The sequence below is a fragment of the Budorcas taxicolor genome, chromosome 14 (genome assembly GCF_023091745.1).
Source record: "Budorcas taxicolor isolate Tak-1 chromosome 14, Takin1.1, whole genome shotgun sequence".
NCBI classification, from domain to species: domain Eukaryota; kingdom Metazoa; phylum Chordata; class Mammalia; order Artiodactyla; family Bovidae; genus Budorcas; species Budorcas taxicolor.
This window is the reverse complement of record NC_068923.1, coordinates 14,792,477-14,818,795: the sequence shown is the minus strand read 5'-3', so window position 1 is coordinate 14,818,795 and position 26,319 is coordinate 14,792,477. Positions and strand designations below refer to the sequence as shown.

General features: G+C 55.2%; 2 protein-coding genes across 2 annotated transcripts in view; both read left to right on the top strand.

Annotated features, from left to right (window-relative positions):
- Positions 1–8,707: 8,707 nt before the first annotated feature.
- Positions 8,708–9,857, top strand: LOC128059457 (zinc finger protein 41-like). Its single transcript, XM_052651881.1, is given in 3 exon segments — positions 8,708–9,038; positions 9,041–9,407; positions 9,409–9,857. Coding segments are annotated over 3 exon segments (585 nt in total). The 5' UTR covers positions 8,708–8,935; the 3' UTR covers positions 9,524–9,857.
- Positions 9,858–15,918: 6,061 nt separating this feature from the next.
- Positions 15,919–26,319, top strand: part of LOC128059631 (zinc finger protein 850-like) — a 259,860-nt gene continuing 249,459 nt past the window's right edge. The window contains exons 1-5 of the mRNA XM_052652037.1: positions 15,919–15,940; positions 17,246–17,414; positions 20,123–20,239; positions 20,980–21,898; positions 24,010–24,193. Of these exons, the coding sequence (XP_052507997.1) occupies positions 17,285–17,414; positions 20,123–20,239; positions 20,980–21,898; positions 24,010–24,193 (1,350 nt within the window). The 5' untranslated portion in view covers positions 15,919–15,940; positions 17,246–17,284. The remainder of the gene's footprint in view (positions 15,941–17,245; positions 17,415–20,122; positions 20,240–20,979; positions 21,899–24,009; positions 24,194–26,319) is intronic.

Sequence of the window (26,319 nt, the reverse complement as noted above, 5' to 3'; positions counted from 1 at the left end):
ATGGCGGCCAAGACCCAGCTGGATCCCCAGGCCAAGTCCAGTCTGAGGTGCCAGTGGACAGTCACAGCCAGGGCCTTGTCACAGGGCTCGGCGCTCAAGGCCAGTCCCCAGAAGGAGAAGCCAGAGGCCCCGGGAGGCTGTGTGGTCAGCCCCTCCTTCCCATCCGGCCCAGCAGCACCTCTGCGCCTTCCCAGGAGACTGGCGGGGAACACGTCCATCCGGATCAGAGGCCCTGCTCCCCATGGCTGCCGAAGCAGATGACCACAAACCACACACATGAGTGATCTTGTGGTCCGGAGGTCAGAAGGAACGGCAGGGCTGTGTCCGCCTTGGAGGCCATGATAGTCCATTTCGTGTGTCAGCGTGCCTGGACTAAGGGATGCCCGTGCAGCTGGCAAAACGTTATTCCCGATGTTTCTGTGAGGGCGTTTCCAGGAGCACTGGACATGTGAATGGTGGGCCTGAGAAAGAAGATCACTGCCCCAGGTGAGTGGGCATCACCCAGGCCATCCGAGGCCCAGATGGAACAAAAGGCAGGAAGGACCAGCTCCCTCTTCTGGAGCTGGGATGCCCATCCTCTCCTGCCTGCCAATCTTGGAACTCCTGCTTCTCGGGCCTTTAGGGCTCAGAGGGAACGACACCACCACGGCCCCACTCTCCTGCTTCCAGAGAGTGGATTGGGGGCTTCTCGGCCTCCAAGACTGTGTGAACCAATTCCTCTGTGTATGCCTGTGTCCTGACCTGCTCTGCTAATAAGGACACCAGTCAGCTTGGGTTAGGGCCACTCTCGTGACCTCATGTACCTTAGTTCAGTTCAGTCACTCAGTCACGTCCGACTCTTTGCGACCCCATGGACCACAGCACACCAGGCCTCCCTGTCCATCACCATCTTCCAGAGCTCACTCAAACTCATGTCCGTCGTGTCAGTGATGCCTTCCAACCATCTCATCCTCTGTTGTCCCCTTCTCCTCCTGCTTTCAATCTTTCCCAGCATCAGGGTCTTTTCCAATGAGTCACTTCTTCACATCAGGTGGCCAAAGTATTGTAGTTTCAGCTTCAGGATCAGTCCTTCCAATGAATATTCAGGACTGATCTCCTTTAGGATGGACTGGTTGGATCTCCTTGCAGTCCAAGGGACTCTCAAGAGTCTTCTCCAACACCACAGTTCAAAAGCAGCAATTCTTCGGCGCTCAGCTTTCTTCACAGTCCAACTCTCACATCTATACATGACCACTGGAAAAACCATAGCCTTGACTAGATGGACCTTTGTTGGCAAAGTAATGTCTCTGCTTTTCAACATGCTATCTAGTTTGGTCATAGCTTTTTTTTTTCCAAGGAGCAAGCATCTTTTAATTTCATGACTGCAGTCACCATCCACAGTGATTTTGGAGCCACCAAAAGTAAAGTTTGTCACTGTTTCCATTGTTTCCCCATCTATTTGCCATGAAGAGATAGGACTGGATGCCATGATCTTAGTTTTCTGAATGTTGAGTACCTAAATCACCTTTGAAAACCCCCGTCTCCAAACACCAGCCCATCCTGAAGTCCTGATGTTAGGACTTCAGCTCATGAATCTGGGCGCGCAGTTTGGCCCATCATAAGGGGCTAAGACAGGGCTCTGTTTGGGGCACAGAGCACAGTGAATATCCTGAACCGAATTTAAAGGAAGTGTTTGCCAGGGTGGTGGAGATGGGGAGAAGGGGCAGAGGCCTGGCTTGGCCCAGGGGGACCTGCAGGCAGACAGGAGCTGGGATGGCTGGAGCTTGGTTCAAAATGCCAAACCTCGACTCCTGAGCACTAGGCCCCATGTGTGGCCTTCACGTGCACGGCTGGTGGCCAGGCAGGGTTGCCCACTCCTGCTGGCTCCCTCAGTACTCTATCTGCTCCTAAGGTTGCCTCTGTCCCCCAACAAGCCCCGCAGCAACAGCAGCCAAGCTCGGAGAGCCAGGTCCTTCCCACAGATGTTCTTCATAAATGCAAACAGGCCTCTGCCGGCCTGCAAACCCCATCCCCCGGGCCTTCTCCACCCCCTCCAGCTGCTGCACCAACCCCACTGAAAACTACCCCCTGGGATCCCCTCAGGTCCTGTGTATCCACCCATCCCTGGAGTTGGCAGCAAGTTCAGGGAGAATACTGTATTCCCTTCTTTGCTGGGCTCACCCGAGTTACCAGCTGGACAAGGGGCTCGGGGGTCCTGTCCCAGCAGGCAGATCCCCCCTGGTCACCCCACCCCACACCGGTTCCATTCATTTGGTGTTTTTCTCCGGACTTCCTCAGCACAGGAAGCAGGTGGCCATGGTTACATTTCCTGTCCTTGTTCTCGAGGATGAGAACTGGGTGAGGATGAAGCAGTGACCCCAAAGCAGGACATTCCTGAGGACAGAGATTCCCGGCCGTCAGCTTTGGTCAGGCCGAGCGGCGCCCTCCAGGGACCGCCAGGGTTTGCAGAAGCTGATGGACTCAGGCACTGGTCAGAGGCAGGAGTTGAGCAAGGCCGCCAACTCCGTGGCACCCAGTCCCACCAGGAACTGTCCGGAACAGAGGGGAGTCAGAGCCATGGCCCCGGAAGGCATCAGGCCTGGAGAGCAAGGGGCGGGGACATGCGGATGCAGAAAGGCATTTCAGTGTCAAGAATGCCCGGCCAGAGCAGAGCAAAACTGCCCTCACCTGTGGGACCAAGGCGGCTCTGGATTCCCACAGGTGGAGAACTGGGGTGGGCGCTATACTGGAGTAACATGGGAAAAGCCGCCCCTCGGGGTGCCCCCTTACTCAGCTTCATAATCCTCTCAGAAAGAAAGCCAGGATACTTGGTGGAGGTGGAGGCAGGCGGGATCTCAGTCCCACAGAGCGGGTGTCCTGGAGAGGAGCAGTCCTGTGAAGTCCCAACCTCAGGACATCCTGGGCGAGAAACCCTTGAAGAAAGTGGCAGCTGCTGGGACACCCCCAGGGCCAGGCTGTGACCCACCAGTTGCAGACAGAGCCCTCCTCTGCCCAGGGTGCACGCTTACCGAAGGACATGTGGGAATGCCCAGCTTCCCTTGCCCGGCCCTCTCCCCATCCAGGCTTGGTAATGCCCAGGGATTTACCTCCTAGTAGGTCTGTAAGTGCATGAACATCGGGAAAGTTACATAATTGGAAAATGGATATAGTTACCACCCACCCCTCGCCATCAGCTGTAAGCCAGAGGGGGCGGATGTTAGCTTTCCTAAGTAAATTTGTGTGACACTGTAGTAGAGGAAACGCCCACAGCTGAGTAATCTGTGTCTCTAGGAAGAACCATAGTAAAGTCGCCCAACTCCTCTGGTCTAGTGCAAGCCTGCAACACTCTCTGGATTTACCTCTGAGCCGCGATAAGCTTCAATTTCCTGAACTGCAATTCCTTGGGCTAGTCCCAAATAAACTTGCTTTTGCTGGTAAAAGACCCGGCTACCACTATATTATTGAATATAATATCGTAGCAACAAAGAGGGAGCAGAGTTGAATTTGGTCTTGACTGTGTTGAGACTGCAGTACCTGAAGCTCCTGCAAGGATAAAGTGTAAGGGACAGATGCACAGAAGGAGCCAGAGCCAGAGACACGTGAGAGAAGGCAGCATCTAGGAGCATCAGGGCCAAGTGCCCATTCACTGAATTGCCATAATGAGAGCCCCACCACCTGCCAGGCCACTGGAAGGACACATCAGGAAATAGAGAAAGCAAAACAGCCCACCCCCAGAAGCCTTGATTTTCTGGTGTGGGAAGGGAAGATGAACATAATAAACACAATAAGGAAATTACATAGCCTGTTGGAAAGCTGAAAGTGCTATGGAAAAAAAAAAAAAGTAGGGAAGGGTGGGTACCAGGAGGTGGAGGAAGAGGCAGAATGCTGTGGTATTACAAAATGTGATCACCAACAGTGCCAGTGGTGCCCAGGACGTGCTCCTAACCAGTGGACTACGGCAGAGGTGATGGGAGGTTAGGTACTACGAGACTTCACCGTAGCAGACTGGGGCCAGAGGCTTTCTGCTGGCCCTGAAGGAGCACAGAGAGGGCCACGTGGCAGGGAACTGTGGGTGATCTGCAAGACCTAAGGTCAGCCTCCCGACAGCCCAGAAGCTGGCCCTCAGTCACACAAGCCACCAAGAAAGGAAGCCTGTCAACAGCCACAGGAGTGTGGAAGCAGATCCTCAGCGCACGCTGAGAACCTTGACTGCGGCCTTCGGAGACAGAGCCGAGGACCAGCTAAGCCTCGCCTGGACTCCCGCGATATAACAAACGATGGATAGGAAAAGTGCTATAACCGTGACAGAGGAAACCATGGCACAAGAAAGGAGCCCTGATATAACAAACAGGTATGGTTTTGAGCTGCTAAGCCTGTGATAACCAGAAAACTAACACACCCAGGGTGGTCAGAGGTCAGGGGTCCCCTCTAGGAGCTGAGCTCTCCGCAGGCGGTAAGTGGGAGTAAGCCAAGCCGACAGCTGGGGACAAGTGTTCCAGGCAGAGGGAGTGGCCAATGCGGCTGAACGCAGGCCACAGCCGGCCTGCTGCTTCGGTTGAACTCAAACAGGTGGCGGGGGCTGGGGGCACGAGTGAGGGAGGGGGTGCAGAGGGGAGCGAGGAGATCTGGGGTGAGTGATGGGGGCAGGAAAGGAAGGGAGGGAGTGCGCAGGTCAGTGGGGCAAGACTGGGTGGGCGGCCGGGGTAAGGGGGGCGTGTGCTGCGACCCGAGTGAGTGGGAGGGGCTCGATCGAGGGCCGAGTCACCCGTGGCGCACCACCGAGAGGCCGGGGCCTCGCCGCCTAGAACGGCACCGGTAACGACGGCCTGGGAGCCGGCTCTTCCTGCGGGTACCGAGGGTGGGCGAGGGTGGGATCAGCTGAAATAAGCTGAAAACAATTGCGGGGCGGAGCCCTGCAGGGCGCACCACCGAGAGGCCCGCGACTTCGCTTCCTAGAACGGCGCTGGGAGGGGCGGGGCCAGCGGCGGGCCCTTCCGGCCGGCGCAGAGACGCGGCTGCTCGACTGAGAAGATTCCCCGGTGCTCATCGCTGGCAGCTGGGGGTGCGGCTGGCCTTGATGAGGACGCGTCCCTTCCGGTCCAGGGACCCTGCGAGGAGCGCACCCGCCCCGATCTCCATGCGGGAACTCACTGGGTCCCTCTGGCGTCGTGTGGAGCCCCCACCCAGGGCATCGGCCACCGCTCTCTCGGCTCCCTGGTTCCGCGGGGACAAGGGCGAGGTGCGCGAGGACCAGCGCCGTGCGAATCGAGGTGAAGGAGACCTCGGCCCTGCACCCGCGGCTGGCGAGGCTGTCAGGGCCCCTCTTCTCGGCTTCGACACCGCTGCGGGCCCTTTGACAGGCCCAGGGCCTATAGACTGCTTGGGTGCCTGTTTGCCCTTGGATCTCAAACCCACTAGTAATCCCATCTCTCACTGAGACCCTGGCTTCTGAGGGCGAGTGAGGTTACCAGGGAGTCCTGCTGCAGCTAGATACCCAAAGTTTCATGTTACAAGCGGCCTGGCCCAGAGAGTGAAGGAGCTACCCTGAAGTGACAGAGCACGTACCTTTAGCTCAGGGCTGTGGTCTGCTCTGGCAAGGTAGATTGCGTTTCCTGCGTGGCTGTAGCAGTTACCAGGCCTACAGATCTGTGAAATGAGAAGACCAAAACAGTGACCTCAGATCGGTTCCACTTCTAACAATTATTTTATTGCTGGGTATGCACAGGGCTTAGAGAAGTGAATATATCCAGTCTCTGCCATTAAGCACCTGCTTGAGTTAGGCAGATATGATGATGATGACCTAGAATGTTTTGGGAGCAGCATTATGTGCAGTCTCCAGCCAAGTACCTAGGGATTCCGGGATGAAAAAGAAGGATCCTTGCCCTCAGCTCATCAGGAGACTGCACATCAGTGACAAGCCACAGGGTCCTTGGAGCCCAGCCAGCAGACGTCAGGCTCAGTGGGTCCAAGGACCACTCCTCTCCATCGAGTGGGTCAGCATAGAGCCAAGATGAGTTTACATCTGCCCTGAAGAGCCATGGGCTAGAGGGTTGATGGCACTTTCCTGTTGGTCTTGGTTTTCACCTGTTTCCTACTAAAACTAGACCTCAGCTCAAACTGCAGCCTGGCTGACTGGGGCTCTGATCCTCCACCCTAGTTCTACCTGCCTCCCCAGCAGAGATGCCCCCATATTTGTATGCTTCCCTCAGCCTAGATGACCTTCTGCCATCCTCAGTTCTGGCTCCCACCTAAGAACAGCCTCCTCCCAGAAGCTACCTCCAAGAGAGCCTTCAGAGAGTAACATTGGCCTGAATCTGAGTCAAGTGTATGTAAATATTTTCATCAAGATGGGAAAACTGTCCAGTCATTTTATGTGTTGCCTCTGTGCATGGGAGAGTGGATGAAGACTTAGTATCCGCTTTGACTTAAAGGAAACGCAAAGGATTTATCCCTCAAAACATACTTCACTTGAAATGTTACCATCTAGAGCACCACATTTTGGGGTGAGACAGCCTGGCAGAATATGGACCTCCTGGGAGGTGACCACACAGGCCATGGGAGGTCTCGCAAGGGTGACTCGAGGACTCAGAACAGGATCTGCTTTCTTGGGAAAGTGCTTTCTCCTATCTTGTGAAGATTTCTTTTGCCTGCGGTTAAAGAGCCTGAAGTTTGTCAAGCTTTATCCTAGAAGTCCATTTGTTAGCACTGAGGGAAGAGAGGTTAAGGAAGCTCAGAAATAATACAGAAAAGGAATAGGTGAAGCTTCTTAACCAATGAAACATGAGCCATGCTGGTAATTCTTCTACAGGTACCTGGGCCTGACCTGTCACTGGGACTGACTGATTCCTGTTTGAATTTTGTGGTGATATTAGAATGTTAGGGTTAGGGTTAGGGTTTAGATGGGATTAGGGACAGAGACTGTCAAATCTTTTAGATAATGCACTCAAGAGCCTGGGTTTGGCCCTCAGTGGACAGTCAGCTCCAGTTAAGGCCACAGGAAGAATGAAAGCCTGGTGAGGAAACAGGGCATGAGGTCAGGGAGGCTTCTCTGAGAAGAACCCTCAGAGCAGAGCTCTGAGTGAGTGAGGGGCCAGCACTAGTTCTCAGGACCTGTTTGTGGGCAGTCAGGTGCTGAGGCAGGAAGGGCTGGGAATGTGTGGTGAATCTAAAGGTGCTTGGGAAGGGGCAGGGCAGCAGTGTGAGGGGAACCACGGGGGATTTGACAGGGATGTGATGGAGTTCACTGGCTGCTGGGTGGAGGATGCCACCCAGCAGAGGACTCAGGAGGGCCAGGGTGAGGGTGGGAGCAAGGTTCATCCAGGTGATGGGCAGTTAGAGGAAGCACAAGCTGGAATCAAGATTGCCAGGAGAAATATCAATAACCTCAGATATGCAGATGACACCACCCTTATGGCAGAAAGTGAAGAGGAATTAAAAAGCCTCTTGATGAAAGTGAAAGAGGAGAGTGAAAAAGTTGGCTTAAAGCTCAACATTCAGAAAACTAAGATCATGGCATCTGGTCCCATCACTTCATGGGAAATAGATGGGGAAACAGTGGCTGACTTTATTTTGGGGGCTCCAAAGTCACTGCAGATGGTAATTGCAGCCATGAAATTAAAAGACGCTTACTCCTTGGAAGGAAAGTTATGACCAACCTAGAGAGCATATTAAAAAGCAGAGACATTACTTTGTCAACAAAGGTCCGTCTAGTCAAGGCTATGGTTTTTCCAGTGGTCATGTATAGATGTGAGAGTTGGACTATAAAGAAAGCTGAGTGCCGAAGAATTGATGCTTTTGAACTGTGGTGTTGGAGAAGACTCTGGAGAGTCCCTTGGACTGCAAGGAGATCCAACCAGTCCATCCTAAAGGAGATCAGTCCTGGGTTTTCATTGGAAGGACTGAAACTCCAATACTTTGGCCACCTCATGCGAAGAGCTGACTCATTTGAAAAGACCCTGATGCTGGGAAAGATTGAGGGAAGGAGGAGAAAGGGACGACAGAGGATGAGATGGTTGGATGGCATCACCGACTGAATGGACATGGGTTTGGGTAGACTCCGGGAGTTGGTGATGGACAGGGAGGCCTGGTGTGCTGCGGTTCATTGAGCTACAGTCAGACACAACTGAGCGACTGAACTGAACTGATGGGTGATACCTTCTGTCAGGGTCGCACGTGGCTCTCATGGCCTGTAGCTCTAGAAGCACATAGTCTGGTCCCAAATGCAAGAAGTGGAGAAGGAGCAAATAAAGGGCAGGGAAACCACAATTGGGGGCCACACAGCAGTTATTGGTCCATGATACACATGAAGATGCAGGTGTGGAGATGCCGCCCCTGGCAGAGGAATAAGAATTCTTTGGTTAGGGACTTCCCTGGTGGTCCAGTGGCTATGATGCCACCCTCCCAATGCAGGGGGCCCGGGTTCAATCCCTGCTTAGGGAGCTAGATCCTGCATGCCACAACTAAGACCTGGCAGAGCCAAATAAATACATTAAAAAAAAAAAAAATTCCTGGTGAGCAACTGAGTAAATGATGACATTTACCCAGATGAGGAAAACTGGGAAGAGTGAGATTGGGGTGGGGGTGTTCTGGGAAATCAGTTATTTGGTCATGTCCAGCCTGAAACTTATGAGATGTCCGGGTGGCACTCACCAGCAAGAAAGGAAGGGGGCCGTGTCCGCATGCCTCTGCTGCCCCTTTCCCTGCCCATCTGTCACTTTGTAACTCAGTTCCTCCCAGACATTCACTTTACTAGTTTGTGGTCTTGTTTCTCTCCAGCCCCAGAAGGGTTGCTGGCACTGTTCTGTTCCAGAACTTCAGTTCCAAGCTTGGAAAAATAAAGTTCTTTCTGAAGAAGTGAATTTACAAGGGAATTTGTAGGCTGGAGGATTTTGCCCTTGGCCATTCTCCTTGATCCTTGCCGGCTTCCAGGGGGCCTTCCTCTACCCTGAAAACAAGGATGAAGAAGCCCACAGGCAAGAAAAATAAGACCCAGACCCCAGAGGCAGAAGTGCATGTGCAAAAGAACACTGCCAAAGAAGAGAAGGCATCTGGGAAAGAACAGTCAAACCCACTTTGGCCCAAAAGCACAGGAAGGAAGCCCGCCTCAGTCCTGAGAATGAGAAGCACATGTTTGAGGCCTTAGATGCTTCATTTAAAGATGACTTTGAAGGAGTTCCCATGTTCACTCCCTTCCAGAGGAAGAAGCCCTACAAATGCAGCGAATGTGGGCACATCTTTAAGCACAAGACGGATCATGTTCGTCACCAGAGAGTCCACATTGGAGAGAACCCCTTCCAGTGTGCCCAGTGCAGGAAGACATTCAGGCACAGCTCTAACGTGACCAAGCACCAGAGGATTCACCCCAGAGAAAAGCCCTTTAAATGTAGTGAGTGCAGCAAAGCCTTTAACTGCAGTTCCAATCTCCTGAAACCAGAAAACCCACACTGGAGAGAAGCCGTACGGATGTAAGGAGTGTGGAAAGACCTTTGCCTACAGCTCATGTCTCATTCACCATCGGAAACATCACCCACGGAAGAAGCATTGAGTGTGGGGAAGCTACCCACCAGACTCGGAACTTTGTGCCCACAAGAACGTCCTGGCAGGCCTGCCTGGGGGTCCTCTTCCTCTGGAGTCTGAGCAGGCTGGTGGGGTCCTGCCTTCACCAGGAGACCCACCCGAACCAGGTCAGCAAACACCCACGCCATACAGAGAATCTCCAGGTTGAGACATCATGACAACAAGCATGCAAACTGCTGTCCAGAGGGCAGGTTTGGGACCTGAGCACAGCTCAGCACTTCCCACTGCTGCCTCGCCTGTAGCACCCACGTTGGCCTCAGCCCTCCCACCGGCTCCTTTGAAGACTGGTCTGCAGACCCTTTGCCCACTGTGTCCCAAGTCCATCTCCGTGCAGCCTGGCAGGAGGCCTGTGTCCCTGGGCTGGACAGCAGTGCTTCTGCAGCAAGCACTGGGAACCCCACGGTCCCCCTACCTTGGCTGGCTGTGCTTCGTCCTGTGCCTTCCCTCCTCTGCTGGAGCACCAGTCCTTGAACTTGGCCCCCATCCCCAGGAACTGGACTCCCTGTGTGTCCTCCCAGCTCAACCACCATCCCAGCTGAGCAGCCTGGCTCACCACTCAGGACACTAAATGCTGCCACCATGGGCACTTCCTGCCCTGGCCATGTCGGCCCCAGGATATTGATGGCAGCTTGGATCCAGCTTTTGCCTGCATTGCAGCTTTTCAGACACAAGACAGAAGGCCAGCTCTCCGTTCAGGTGAGTTCCACTTCTCCAAGCCTGGCTCCCAGGTTCTATCCCACGTCCTGCACATCCATGTGCTTGCCTGCCCTTGGCTTCCCTCCAGGAGTGGCCTGGCTGGGCCTCCGCACTCTCCTGGCTGGGAGTGTGGCTTGGCCAAGAATTTCGGCACAGTGTAAGAGGGAGGAGGGACCAGAGGGATGAGGGGGGCCTGTCATCCAGGAAGTAATACGGCTTTTTATCAGTAAAACGTTGACACCTACATTTTCAGCTGTTTCGACCCAGAAAACTAATAATGACCCTGGTCTTGGGTCCTCCTCCATCAGAAGACAGGAGAGAATGCTCCCAGTGCAAACATCTCTCCAGGTTAAGACTCTTGTTCTTTCTAAAAGCTACAGCATTACAGCAGCTCTGCCTGCACCAGGCACCTCCATTCCACAGCTCAGTGGGCCCTCCTCCTGTACCAGCAGCCCGGCCCCAGGTGTGACCAGGCATAACCTGGCACTGTGATCCTGCTCACACAGTCCCAGAACTGGAGATGTGATGGGGCAGAATTGTTCAAACAGGTGCCAGGACGCTGGCTTAGGGAAAACACACCTGGGATCCCGGTGGGCAAGATTGCTGTAAAGGATGCTACTGGGACATTTGGCAAATCTTGGGTCTAGACTGTCCACCAGTAGGGGAGGGGGGACATCAATGTCCAAGCTCCCTGGTTTGATGGTCTGCAGCCATCTCAATGTCCTTGTCATGAAAGATGTCCGCTGTGGTCTTCAGGGCCACAGAACAAGGTCACAGTGTCTGCAGTTTGCTCTCAAAAGGTGAGCAAAGAAGCAGTAACAATACCCAGACACTGAGTGAGTGACAACGCAGGCTGGCAGACCTTCTGTTAAGGGATGGATAATAACTGCTCTTGGCTTTGTAGCCATAAGATCTCTGTCACAGCTCAGCTTAGCCGTGACATGCAACAGCAGTCAGAGCACGGAAACAAACAAGCATGGCTCTGTGCCGATAAAGCTTTATTTTACCAAAGCAGGCGGTGGGCCGGATTTGGCTGATTCTAGATGAACGGATATGTGACATGTTCTGGGGGTGTCTGCATCCGCTTCAGTTTGGTTTGTTTTTTACTTATTATGGTTTATAATATCCCATGATGAGTATATTGTTATATATAAAATATTGTTGTATAACATGTATTAATACCATAGATAGAAATACATCACATGTACTGTAGAAAAATTATCACTCTCTGTGTTAGTATGTCTCCCATGTTGTTACCAATGGGAAGCATTTTTTGTGGCTACCTAATGATCTGTTAAATAAAAAGCCGACTTAACCATTTCCTAACATGTAGGCTGTTTCTAGTTTAGGTCACTATAAACAATGTGGTAAATATCTTTTCCACATTTAGGGCCAACGATGGGTTGCCAGAAATGGACTGATGGATGGAGATCATGCTGGCAAATACCTTCCTCCGGGTTGTGCCCCAGAAGTACTCCAGCAGCTCACAGACAGCAGGTGAGTTTTAATCTCGCCAGTTTGTTAGAAGAGAAGAAACACTCTAATCTAATGTCTTTGATTTCCAGAGAGGAGGCGGATGCAAAGAGCATGGTCTCTCGAGCCGGGGTTGCCAACGCACCCTTGTGCCTTGGAGATGTGGGGCCGTGGCTGGTCCTCACCTCCTTGTGCCTCCAGTCCCCAGAGGTGACATCGGGGCGCTGACGGTGCTCAGCCTGGTCACTGCCTGTGTGTGACCTCAGTGCCACGCTGACCCCCAGTTTAGCCACTGTCAGCTCTGGTCACGTGTTAGTGTCCTTAGTCGGGGGACATTGGCCCACAGGCATGAGAGGGGGCCGTGCAAGCAGACAGCCTTCAGTGCCTCTCCCAGGAAAACAAGACAGCCACAAGAAAACAGTCACGCAGCCCGTCTACAATCAGCCACCGGCGCTTCTGCCGCCCGGAGTTTGGTGCAAACTGATGGTCTCGTTTCTCATTTCTTCTGAGTTAACTATTACCACACCGCACCGCCTCCAAGCGCTGAACCCCACACCCTTCAGATATCAATCTGTTTTGATGGTTTTGTTGGCTATTGCTCTTCAAATGAAACTCAAACTCCAGAAAAAGAAAACCTTCTAAGTAACCTGAGTCCAAGAAAAAACCATAATGAAAGTTATAAAATACTTAACCTGAATGATAATGAAAATACAGCTTGCTGGAACCCATGCATCTGTGGTCAGTAAATCTACGACACAGGAGGAAGACTGTACAATGATGGAAAGACAGTCTCTTCAGTAAGCGGTGCTGGGAAAACTGGACTGCCACATGGAAATCAGTGAAATTAGAACATTCTCTAACACCATACACAAAAATAAACTCAAAGTGGATAAAACACTTAAATGTAAGACCAGATAGTATAAACTCCTTAGAGGGAAACAGGCAGAACACTTTCTGACATAAACTTGCAACAATATCTTTTTGGATCCACCTCCTAGAGTAATAAAAATAAAAACAAAAATAAACGAATGGGACCTAATCAAACAAAAGTTCTTGCACAAGGAAAGGAAACCATGAAACAAAAAGACAAGCTACAGAATAGGAGAAAGTATTTGCAAATGATTCAGCTGACAAGGAATCAATGTCCAAAATATACCGACAGCTCCTGTAGCTCAGTATCAAAAAAAACAACCCAATCAAAAAATGGCATATCTAAATAGACATTTCTCCAAAGAAGACATACAGATGGCCCACAAATATATGAAAAGATGCTCAACATCATTAATTATTAGAGAAATGCAAATTAAAACTACAGTGAGGTATTACCTCACACTGGGTCAGAATGGCCATCATCAGAAAGTGCAAATAATAAATGCTGGAGAGGATGTGAAGAAGAGAGAATCCTCCTACATTGTTGGTGGGAATGGAAACTGGTGCAGCCACTGTGGAGGTCAGTATGGAGGTTCCTTAAAAAATTAAAATTAGAGATACCATATGATCCAGCAATCCCACTCCTGGGCATATATCCGGAGAAAACCATAATTCACTGAGCAGAGGAGTGGATAAGAAGCTGTGGCCCATTCACGCAACAAAATCCTGTCCATCCATGGAAAGAGCTGAGCACCACCACCCACTACGACGTGGGTGAGATCCAGAAGCATTATGCTTAGTGTAGGAGCCAGGCACAGAGGACAAACACTGTATGATTCCATTATATGAGTTCCATTTCACTGTGTGTATTCATATAAATGAATTGCCCTGGAACGGGCAGATGCATAGGAAGTGGAGTAGCAGTTACCAGGTTGGAGGAGGACATTGAGGGTTTGACAGGTACAGTCTCTGTTAGGTAGTGGTGACACGTACTCAGCACTGGGAATATTTAATGCCACTGAATTATTTACAGTTGGTTAAAATAATAAACACTATATACTTTTTTACCACAACAAAAAAAGTCTGTTGAATTTGATATACCAATAACAAAATGCAACTTTCTAAAGCTGTCATCCATTTTAACAACAAAAATGGCATTTTCTGGCAAGTTGAAGATGTGCTCACCTGCTGACCCAGAAACATCACTTGCTGACACGCCATAGAGGAACTCTGGAACATGGGCTAAAGAGACACCTACGGCAGTATTTACACGGAAGCGGGTAAACGTGCATCAGCGTCTGCGGGTCTCAGACACAGCACTGCGCAAAGACAGGAGAACACGCAGTATGATTTCAGTCATTAGCTTGTGCAAAGCCAAGAAAACAGCATGTCATCTGGACATGCACATGGGGAGAAACAAGAGTCGATCCCCAGCCGGCAGGGCTTGGCGTTTGGTGGCCTCTGCTTCCCGAAGAGGGTGGAAGCCGGACAGGGTGTGGTCCAGCCCCGTAATTTCATCATAGCACACACACCCTAAAAAACAGTACAGTCATTTGTTTCCTCGCAATCCTGTTGCCAACCAGGGTGGGGTACCCCGCGCTCCAGAGCAGCATGGTCCTGTGACACCTTCCAAAGCTGAAACAGCGGAAAGCAAAGAGGCAGTTACCTCGTTAGAACACATCTCATTCAGGGTGCACAAGACAAATTAAGATGATGCCCCCAGACACGGTTAGCAGCCCTGGCACCTTACTGCCGAGCCTGGATCCGAAGGAGGGAGCTTGGCGCACCCACTCTTAGCTGCCTTGGGAGCAGCTGCTGTAGAACAAAGGCTGAGCAAGCTTTTTTTTTCACTTTTTGCCTTTATTTTATCAAAGCTAAAATCCTCTTTGGATTTGTTGCAAACCAGGTACTAAAAAGCCTCACTCCAGCCAGAACCCCAAGGTGTCCTCACACCCACACCCCAACCAGCAGCAGGTTTGGTCAGTTCGGTCCCCCACACGCCCTCCCCCAGCCTCCTCTGCACCTTGCCCATCTCTCCCTTCTCTCTTGCCTCCCCACTGCCCTGAACCGATCTTAAATGCACTCTTCACCCCCTGCTCACGACAGTTTGCTGGCTCCTGGTACAAGAAGAATGAAATCCAGGCTCCAAATTGACTTTAAGACCACTGTCCAGCTTGTTTTGGAGGCAGGGACCTGTCCTGTTCCACACTGTACCCCAGCTTGTGACTCAGGACCTGGTACCAGGTCAGGCAGAGGAGGGCAGGGGACAACCTTCCAGAACCTACAGGGCTGGGACTCACCTCAAGTCTGGGGCAGGAATCAGCTGCTCAGGCACCTTTTCTCCAGCTCCAAGTGTGCTTCAGCCTCTTTCTCAATTCTCATCCTGGTCTCACTACCCAACAAGGAAGGCCCCTCCCCACACACTTGGTCCTTCACATGTCCCTGGTTATCCCGTTTCTCTGCTGCCGTGGCAGCCACCTGGGACCAGATGCCTCCTCCTCCCTGATGAGATCCTCAGGCCTGGGGCTGTGGCTCCTCTCTTGCTGTCTTCTGTTCTCTACCTGCCCAGAATCAGAGGTAGCCATGGGGAAGTAATTCTGCTGGACGTCCATCCCTGGTGGATAGGTTCATGGAATCCTCCTCCAGCTGTTGCTTTTCCCAACAAGAGAGAGTGAGTCCACTTCTCTTTCTGGTTGTAAGATCTGGGCTGAGAAGGAGACTTAGTGAACATCAGGAAATTCAGGAAGAATTCCATGAAAAGGTTGTGGGGAAAACTGTAACACTTCTCAGGACCTAAAGTTTGGGAACACACTTCAATGGAAGGGTAGTTCAGGGGGCATTTGAGACAGCCCCGAAAGAGATGAGGACTGACTTCAGCAAGTTCCTAGCAAATGATGGCCGTCCATGCTAGGGAAAGAGATTCCCCCGAGGATGCTTTGGGTAGAACTTATCTTCTTGCGGAGGGGAGCACTCCAGTGGCTATAAGAGCTGTGCTTGTAGAATTTGTGTGAGCCATCCCTGCCAGGCGCGCGCTGCTCTGGAAGCAAGTGCAACCGGGGACCGAGAGCTCAGCAGACGAACCTGGGGCGACTGACCTCGACAAGCTGCGGGCTCCTGTGATCAAAGGCCACAGATACTTGCGGGGCAGGTCCACTGGCCTCCAGCCGGCGCCGCACAGGTTAAGGAACTCCCCGCCCCGCGCGGCGCCCCGCCCACCGCCCCGCGAGGTCACCGAGGCAGTGGTCCTCCCAGCACCCAGAACGTCCCGGAAGTGCGCGCGGCCGGGCGGGGCGGGACGCGGGTGCACTTCCGGCCGGCGCCCGGGCGGCTACCTCCCGCTCGGAAGGTGAGTGGGTACCGGGCAGTGGTGATGGAGGCTGCCGGGGCGCCCAGCCCCGCTCGCGCGTCGTCCCCGCGGGCCGGGCCCGGCCCCTGCAGCCGCCGCCGCCTTGGCCTCGACCGCGGGTGGGGGCTGCAGCGGGCACACTGTCCCCGAACAGTCGCGGGTGCCCGTTTACGGGGCGCCTTCCCACGCCCCCGGAACCCCAGGGACGGGAGCTGTGGCGACCCCACTCTGCAGATGGGAAAGAGGCTCAGAGCTGCCTCTGGCCCGAGGTCGGTGGCTGAACGCAGCCCGGGCTGCCTGCTCTCTGCTGCCAGGCCCCCGGAGTTCGGGCCCTTTCCCGCGGGGCACAGGCTCCAAGCTGGGGAAGAGGGAGTAGACAGGGTTCGCGCCCGGGCCAGTGCCGTTTGTGTCCCCTCCGCCTTCAGCCTGTCACAGCAGCGTGGAGGTGGAGGGTTTGCGTCCATGTGTGACTGCCACCTCCCCTCAGACAGCCAGGGGTAGAGGTGGCGGTGCATTTGCCCCCCGGATATTAACTAAGTGATTTAAGATGGGTCTTAGCGGGAGTGAGAACCTGCACCCAGGTTCAGGACTGCAGCCCCACCCTGTGGCAGTTTACCTAGCTGCTGGTGACCCTTGCCATCATTAGGGGCTGAGGTCTGGTGGGGGCTGACCCCGAGGACCCCTGTGGCGGCTGCCTCCCCGCTTCCTTGAAGCAGGTACTGTCTGCACCATTGCCGGTCGTACGTTAACTTTGGACTTTCTCCTGCCCCTTTTTCACCCCCAAATAAGACCTACTTCATTAAAGTGTGAAAGAAAAACTCTCCCCTTGGTCGAAGCTGTTGTTGCAAACCAGATTAAAGGAGGGTGTTTTTGACCCGGAGGAGACTGAGAGCACCGGGGTGTGCTGGGGCCAGGTCTGCAGCCTCTGAGGGCTCTGTGGAGGGTTTTCCTCTCTGGAAGAGTTTCCTTGAGAGTTAACCTGGAATGTTCATGCTCCAGCAGGCAGGGTTCAGTTTTTGTCTTCCCCAGAGCCAGGGGCCCCTAGCTGTGAGAGGAGGTTTTTCTGGAAGAACAGCCTGCTTCTCCCGGTGGGCAAGGCCTTGGGTTGGGAGAACATTCTGTTCTTGTAGGTGTGCTGGTGCTGTGCTCCTGGTGGAACGAACAGTTCCAACACTCTGGGCCCCACAGGTTGCCTCTTGGAATTCCTTACCCAGGGAGGGAGGCTCCGCCTGTGGCTGATTGCCACCCCCACCCCCGGCACACCCCTCTGACCCCCTCATCCTGCCATGGTTTTCATTTTCCCAGGTCCCCAGTGTGCACTCCTTCAGCGGGCCTTGGGGGAAGATGGCGGCCCTGGGGGACGGTCAGGAGCCCCCTCATGTCCTGTCCCCGGTCAGTTTCGAGTCACCCGGGACACCTGGAGCCCACCACCATGAAGCCCAACTTCACCTCCACCTCCACGGTCATCAACATGGTACTTGCCTCCCTGCACTATCACTGCGGGCAGGCAGCTTGCTGGGCACTGGGGCTCCTGCACCCTGGTACCTGAGTTGGGACTCGGGCAGTGGTGGCTGAGCTTTGGGCTGAGCTGTGTGAGCAGTAGCTCCCTAGGGGACAGGCCCCCGGACTGTGTTTCTTTAGGGAACTGGGGCTGCAAAAAAAGCAGCCCTGATGGCCAGGCCTGTGTGACAGAAGCAAGTCACCTTGTCTCTCTCCCAGCCTTTGCTCCCATGCCAGGAAAATAGTGTCTGGAGATCTGGGCAAGCTGGTTTGGGTGGGGAACCCTGTGCAGATGGAGCCACCAACCTTGCTGCAGGCCCCAGCAGGATCTGGGGGTGTCCAGGTGTGGAAATAGCCAACAGCTGGTTGGGGAGGACGTCACAGCCCTGTGGCATGTGGGGCCCCTGGGCCCTGCTCACACTCAGTTATCAGAGTCCGGGGCTTCCTTCCATGCCCCACGTTCCACAGGAGGCTTGGCCTCACTCCTCTCACAGTGGGGGACACAGATGCTGGTGACAGCTGGATGGGAGCCCAGATGTGTCCCATTGCTCTCAGGGCAGGTGTAAGCCTGTGCCGCTGCCTGAAGAGCTGGCACTGTGCCCAGGGCCCACTCTGGGCCCAGGGTTCTCACTCTTGGCAGGTCCTGGCGTTATAGCAAGTAATGTTATGGCAGCTGAGATGGGCTGAGCAGCAGCTATGCTGGGTGCCAGCTGTGTGCTGAGGGCTCTGTGTGGGGACAGAGGAAGCTGGGGATGGGCACCAAACACACGAGGACAGTGAGGCCCACAGAGGTCGCAGGGGCGTCCTGAGCTCGCACACAGCCAGAGATAACGGGTCAGTCGAGGACGAGTAGGAGCTCCTAGCGTGCCCTGTGACGGGCCAGGCTGGGGCATGTGCAGTGGGTATGGAGCTGGGCACTGCCCTCAAGGAGCCCAGACCCGCCCCCCCTGGGCACACAGCAGTTTCAGGGCCCCCACGCTGCCCCTGGGGGCCTGCACTTCACCTCCAGCTCCTCATGTCACCCTCACACCAGCCTGGCGAGTAGGACCTCCTGTCACCACATCTGTGATGGGGACCTGGAAGCCCAGATCTGAGCCAGTGGAGACAAGCAGAATCCAGACCCCACAGCCTGACTGAAGCGCTTGCCCTCAACGCCCCTGCGGGCCCAGTACGCCACAGCTCCTCCCCAGGGAGGCAGACCAGCAGGACACAGGACTCGGGAGGGGCTGTCCTGAGGATAAGAAGGCTGGTCCCCAAGCCCCTGCAGAGCAGGGCTGCCCCTGACCTGATCTCACCCAGCCACGGACAGCACAGGCCCAGAGGCTGGTTTTGGGTGCTCTGAGCCATGTCCAGGTGCACTGAGATGCCTGAGGGTTGCCTAATTGGAAGGAGTGGGGCTTCACCCCTCCCCGCTGTGTCCAGGCTATTTTCCAGGGCAGAGAGAACCTCTCAGACTCTCGAGCCTTTCCTCTGCTGCTGAGGCTTTGCTCTTCAGGGGTCCATAGGGGCCTCTGCAGGAAAGACCCCAGCATCTCAGGAACCTGCCCAGGGCCCTCCAGCCAACGAAGCCAGGACTTCTGGAGCCCCAGCCTCCCGACTCCTGTGTCCAAGTCGGTGAGATGGGCCAGAAAGAGCATTCGGGAGATCCACCCTGGCAGGCCTGGGGTCCCTCAGACACAGCCAGGCCTGAGCCCAGCGACCCCGCCCACCTCAAGGACCATTTCTGAACCTGCGGCTGAGCAGAGTGCTGGACGCCAGGCAGGGCCAGAGGGTGTCCTTAGAAGGGGAGCCCTGGTCAGCTCGAGCGGGGCAGGGAGCAGCATGGGCCGAGGGGACGGGGCCTGGTCCCTGGCAGGGGTGCTGGGTTGGGGGGTGCAGGTGCGGGGCAGGGTCAGCCCCTCTTCGCTCGCAGCTCCCAGAGACTAAAGTGGAGCCGCACTGCACTGGGCTGGGTGGCGGGCCTGGCTTAGCCCCTCAGGGACTAGTGCACTGCAGATGGAGGGCTGGACCCCTGGGGCTCGCAGGCTGGAGGAGGGAGGGGCCCCCGGCCAGGAGGCAGTCTTCCCAGAGGTGCCCCTGGCCTGGCGCCTGAAACTGAATTCCAGGTACCCAGTGGCCAGCCCCACCCCCCCGGTCCTCTCCTGCAAGTGTGTCCAGGCCTAGCAACACACTTTCTGGGCTGTTCTACGCGGAAAACTTTGAACCAGAAAACCACCCACTGCCTTCCCTCTGGAGCACCGGCCACAGCAGCATGCTGTCCACTTGAGCCTCAGGCCTGGGGCCTGCGGCCAGGGTCAAGCAGGCCTGTCCCTGTTGCTAGTTGAGGGTGGTCTGCCTTCAGGCCAAGCTGTAAGCCTTCCGTCATAGCTACCCTGGAGGTGCCCAGCGTAGGGGGACACAGCGCTGAGCTCTGTGAGAGGCCGTGTCAGGATGCAGCCGTATGAGCAGGCTGTCCACCTAGCAGGCCGCGCCTGGCCAGCCCCAGACTTCGGGTGGTTGAGTGACGGGGTGAGGGCAGCAACCCAGAGCAGCCGGTGCTCCGCCTCCCCCACTGCAGGGCAGCCACGTGGTGTCTCGGGGCCCCTCACACACCTGTCTCCTGAACACTCACTCCAGCCCTTTGTGGCTCTCAGGAGCCTCCAGAGGAGGGGGAAATGAGCCCCAGCCCCCTGTGACCCCCAGGCTTCCCCAGCAGCAGCCCTGAGGTGCCCTCCCAGCCCCCACAGGAGCAGGAGCCGTCAGACCTGGACTTCCAGGAGGTGGCAGAGGTCCAGATCTGCAGAGACACCTGCTGGTCAGGTGAGTGAGCAGGCTGCACCAGGGCCCTGCCTGCATCACAGTTACCTGCGGCTGCTGCCCACCAGGCTCCGGGCTATGCCCACCACACAGCCAGGCCCCCAGGCCCTTCTTGTCCCTGGCTCAGAGCGTGCTTCCGTCCCCCACAGCCCGTCCCCACTGATGCCCATCCTGTTGCCTCCACTGTCACGGCTGTGAGTGCTGCCCAGGCCCCCATATCCCCGGCCTGTCCAGCTAGTGTCTGCCCCAGCACCGCTGGCACCCAAGGCCGGCACTTTGGGAGTCGTCCTGGCCCCCCTTCCCCCAGCATACTTCCCCCCGCCTCCTCTAGCCCCCTGAATCAAGTTCTGGCCCCATCCCCTTCTCTCCAAGGCCTGGAACTGGATTCACCTGTCCAGGCGCTTAGCCCCTCATTTCTTTGCTGCCCCACCCTACCCCGCCTCTCCCCCAGAGAAGCCCTTGTGGTGTCCCCCGGGGCTCCCTGAAGCAGCTCAGGGGCCACAGGGGCCTGGAGAGGCACCTCCTCGGAGAGGACGTGGCAGGCGCTGGCTTCCCAGGCCAGCAGCCTGGGGAGTAGGGGCTTTTTTGTTTGGCTCCGAGTCTGAACCTCCTGTCCGCCCCGCCCTCCAGCAACCCACGCATGACCCATCCGCTCCCACCCTGGCGCAGGCACCTGGGGTGGGACGGGGTCCTGTGAGGGGTGGCCTCTGAGAGCCCTCCACCTCTCCCGCTTCTCGTTTCAGGTTCTGAGTCGGAGCCGGAGCAGGCCCCGTCGTCTCCCCGCCAGCACGATCCTGTAGACGAGGTGCACCAGGCCGAGGGCGTGCTAAGGACCCTGCTGAGGAGCCTTCCCCGCAGACCTAGTGGTGGGGATCGCTTTGGGCAGGAGCCCAGCCTGGAGCAGCCAGCAGGCCAGCCACCGAGGGCCGGGCCCCGTTCCCAGAAGAGAGGCACCTGGATCGGGTCGCAGGGGGCCTCCGAGACGGAGAGCAGCCCGGGGCGCACAGCCGAGCTGGCGGGCGGCTTGAGCCGGGGCTCAGGCCTCGGGACCCAGCAGGGTGGCCCGCGGGGTGGGAAGCCGCACAGGTGCGAGGCCTGCGGCAAGAGCTTCAAGTACAACTCGCTCCTGATGAAGCACCAGCGCATCCACACGGGCGAGAAGCCCTACGCCTGCCACGAGTGCGGCAAACGCTTCCGCGGCTGGTCGGGCTTCATCCAACACCACCGCATCCACACGGGCGAAAAGCCCTACGAGTGCGGCCAGTGTGGCCGCGCCTTCAGCCACAGCTCACACTTCACGCAGCACCTGCGCATCCACAATGGGGAGAAGCCATATGAGTGCGGCGAATGCGGCCAGGCCTTCAGCCAGAGCTCCAACCTGGTGCGGCACCAGCGGCTGCACACGGGCGAGAAGCCGTACGCCTGCAGCCAGTGCGGCAAGGCCTTCATCTGGAGCTCGGTGCTCATCGAGCACCAGCGCATCCACACGGGTGAGAAGCCCTACGAGTGCCCCGACTGTGGCAAGGCCTTCCGCGGCCGCTCGCACTTCTTCCGGCACCTGCGGACCCACACCGGTGAGAAGCCCTTCGCCTGTGGCACCTGCGGCAAGGCCTTTGGGCAGAGTTCCCAGCTCATCCAGCACCAGAGGGTCCACTACCGGGAGTAGCGAGCGCTGGGAACACGTGGCAGCAGCCTGGGGTCGAGGCAGCATTCCTGCGAACGGCTCCTGCCGGCGCACCCTCCTGGTTGGCACAGCTGGCATCACATGCCCTGTCCCGAATAAATTGTTTGTACTTGATGGAAACGAGAGGAGGCCCAGGAGCTGACTTCATCACCTTCTTGGGCTCTGTGCAGGGCGTGGTGCAGATTGCATGTGCATATGGGTTGGTAAATAACAAAAATGGACCTCAACCTGGAGACTTCAGTTGGATACCGGGGTTTTTATTTTTACACGAATAGAAGCAGTGTACCATGATGGCTAGGAAAATCAACTGGAATTTAAAGCCCAACTCTACACTTAATTGTAAGGTTAGACAAGTTAATCTCTCCGAATTTGTTTTCTAATTAGGAAAAAAAAGATATATTAGTCAGGGCTCTCCAGAGAAGCAGAGGCAATTGGAGAGACAGGTAGGTTAGGAATCTGCTCGTGAGGTTACGGAGGCTGAGATGCCCCAGGATCTGCGGGGGGCTGCTGGAGACCCAGGAGTATCAATGGTGTAGCTCCAGTCTGCAAGCCAGCAGGCCTGGGACCCAGGAAAATGCAGTGTTTCAGTCCAAAGGCAGAATGAGACTGACACCCCAGTTCAACAGTCAGGCAGGAGAAGTTCACTGTTACTTTTGTCCTATTCAGCCTCTCAGCTGATCGGGTGCGACCTACGCACATGAGGGTGAGGAGCCCAAGCACTTTACTCAGTCTGCTGACTCAGATGACCATCTCGCCCAGAATAATGTTTGACCATATATCTGGACACCCTGTGGCTCAGTCCAATTGACACATAAAATTAACCATCATTAGCATCTTGACGTTGTAGAGTTGGCCTCATTCCTCCTGCTATGGGTGTTCTCTCTCTCGGATGCAGAACAGAGCTCAAAGGAGCCCCAGACCCATTCGCTTCTCTTTTACCCACTAGAGGGTAAGGGAAACATCCCAGAGAAGGGTTCTGCTGGGGTCTTAGGCCACTTGCTGTCCATCCCTGGGAGATGGGCTCGGAGATTGCCATTCAGCCTGATTCAGAGTCACACTCGTGGCTGGTGGCAGGATGCTGGGATGAGCAGACAGAACCACAAGTTCCTCTGCCCACATTTTCCGTACCGTTCCTGTCCACGTGCTTGTCTTTGTCAGTTGCAAAGCATCAGTCCATATGGGGCTACATCAGTATCTCATAAGTCTGAACTGGACGAGGGGTTAGGCTGGACCCAGACTCCAGAGAAAAGAGCATCTCCAAGGCTGGGGTCTGTGCTTGCTGAAAAACAGATTCCCAGACCCCACATCAGGGAAGACAGATTCAGTAGATCCAGGGTGGGGCCAGGGAATCTGGATTTAGCTCCAGCACCCCCAGTGATGTTGACAGTGTGCCAGGCTTGGGGGCCTATGGGCTCACCCAGCCCCTCGAAGCAGGTGTTTCTGCATGGGCGATGGTCCCAACTCTACTCAGACACCAACTGGAAGGGGGCCCGGCACTTCTGGACTGCCTGGCTGAGGCCAGGGTCTGTCCTCCAGCACCAGCCCTCCCAGTCCTGCCCTCTGGACCTGTCATAGCCTGGCTGTACTCAGTACAGGAAGAGCCCTCAGGATTTGAAGGTGGTGGTCACGCTAGGGGCCATCTCCTCGCCCCTGCAATTCTTTCCTAAGTGCTGGGTTCCTTCAACTGGTCGCAGGGATCGTGGACTTGCCTCAGCAGCGGACAGTAACGTTCTCACCTCAGACCAAGCCAGCATGAGCCATTCCTCCCCGGGGCCGCCCCAACAACCCAATACTCGCCTCCGCCTCCCACCCACTCCACCAGAGTCTTCTGGAATCACGAGTTGGGTGGTATCCCTTGCTTGCTTTCCAGAGTGTCTCCTTACGCGCCGGGCCTCCTTGCCCTTTCCCTCCCAGGCTGTCTCTGCCTCACCGCCCGCTTCTCCGAGGTCCCACAGCCAGTTTCTACCCAGCACCTCGGACAGCTCCAGAGAAGCGCGCCGGTCCGAGCGTAGGTGCACCGCCCCGAGGCTCTAGGGCTCAGCTCAGTGGCTCCCGGGGACTCCTCTCCGCGGACTGCTGCCCCGGGCAGGGCCCCCCGCGGGTCCCCCACCCACAGCTTCCGAGAGCTCCGGGAAGTGCTGGCGGCGCGGGGCGGCCCACGCTGCGGGTCCCTCGGCCCTGCGGCCCGGCTGGCGGTGGACGCGGTGTCACGGCCGGCCCCCTCGGGCCTTCCTCCCACAGTCCACACGACCCCTGACCGCAGAGCTGCGTCCGTGGGCCAAAAGGGCGTCCCCCGCCCGCTGGGCCCAGGGACAAGACGGCCGCAGGCCAGGCTCCCAAATCATGCTTCTCCCACCTCCTCATTTTCAGGAGTGCGCTGAAAGAGTTGACAATCCCAGGGGAGGCCGGGTTTCGCTTTGGAAGAAGTTCGTCTGGGAGTGTGCGGGCGGAGCTTGTGAAGTCCGGACCGCTGTGCCCCTGAGGGGAGCCCTCGGCCCCGGGCACGGCCCTATCCGCGCCGCTGGGGTGTGTTTCCCTGAGACCTCTCCAGGGATCAGCACGACGTCCTCGTCTCGCTGATGCCAGCGCTATCACCCGCTGTGACCTCACCTGCCACTCCGACTGCCAAGGGCACCAGGCCAGGCTCTCATCTTCCGGAGGAGGGGACCCAGGGACACGGTACTCCCCTCTCAAGCCCCGGGCTGTGTCCCTTTGGCCACGGTCCTGACCTCGAAATCTGTTACTCAGTGTGCAGCCCAATCCCCTCCCCTCTGCCCTGCTGCCTCGCCCCAAGGATCAGCCAGATTCCGGGTCTCAGGGGAAACTAAAGGCTAGCCCTCAAGGAGGACAGGTTTTAACAGATTTTTAAAATTTTTAATTTAAAAAGTTTATTTGAGCAAAAATCATTTGGAATCAAGCAGGGCTCCCAGATTTCTTTTTCTTTAACAACATTGCTGGGTGGGCTGTGGGGGGGCGGGGGGTGGGAGAGGGTGGAGACAGGTAGTGAATTGGAGATCGACTTGTACACACTGTTATATTTGAAATGGATAAACAGCAAAGACCTACTGAATAGCACAGGGAATTCTGCTCAATGTTATGTGGCAGCCCGGATGGGAGGGGAGTTTGGGGGAAAGCTAATACATGTATATGTATGGCTAAGTCACTTTGCTGTCCACCTGAAACTTTTATCACATTGTTAATAGGCTATCAGTTCAGTTCAGTCGCTCAGTCGTGTCCGACTCTTTGCGACCCCATGAATCGCAGCACGCCAGGCCTCCCTGTCCATCACCAACTCCCGGAGTTCACGCAGACTCGTGTCCATCGAGTCAGTGATGCCATCCATCCATCTCATCCTCGATCATCCCCTTCTCCTCCTGCCCCCAATCCCTCCCAGCATCGAAGTCTTTTCCAATGAGTCAACCCTTCGCATGAGGTGGCCAAAGTACTGGAGTTTCAGCTTTAGCATCATTCCTTCCAAAGAAATCCCAGGGTTGATCTTCAGAATGGACTGGTTGGATCTCCTTGCAGTCCAAAGGACTCTCAAGAGTCTTCTCCAACACCACAGTTCAAAAGCATCAATTCTTCGGCGCTCAGCCTTCTTCACAGTTCAACTCTCACATCCATACATGACTACTGGAAAAACCATAGCCTTGACTAGACGGACCTTAGTCGGCAAAGTAATGTCTCTGCTTTTTAATATGCTATCTAGGTTGGTCAAAACTTTTCTTCCAAGGAGTAAGCGTCTTTTAATTTCATGGCTGCAATCACCATCTGCAGTGATTTTGGAGCCCCAAAAAATAAAGTCTGACACTGTTTCCACTGTTTCCCCATCTATTTCCCATGAAGTGATGGGACCAGATGCCATGATCTTCATTTTCTGAATGTTAAGCTTTAAGCCAACTTTTTCACTCTCCTCTTTACTTTCATCAAGAGGTTTTTTAGTTCCTCTTCACTTTCTGCCATACGGGTGGTGTCATCTGCATATCTGAGGTTATTGATATTTCTCCTGGCAATCTTGATTCCAGCTTGTGTTTCTTCCAGTCCAGGGTTTCTCATGATGTACTCTGCATAGAAGTTAAATAAGCAGGGTGACAATATACAGCCTTGATGTACTCCTTTTCCTATTTGGAACCAGTCTGTTGTTCCATGTCCAGTTCTAACTGTTGCTTCCTGATCTGCATACAGATTTCTCAAGAGGCAGGTTAGGTGGTCTGGTATTCCCATCTCTTTCAGAATTTTCCACAGTTTATTGTGATCCACACAGTCAAAGGCTTTGGCATAGTCAATAAAGCAGAAAGAGATGTTTTTCTGGAACTCTCTTGCTTTTTCCATGATCCAGTGGGTGTTGGCAATTTGATCTCTGGTTCCTCTGCCTTTTCTAAAACCAGTTTGAACATGT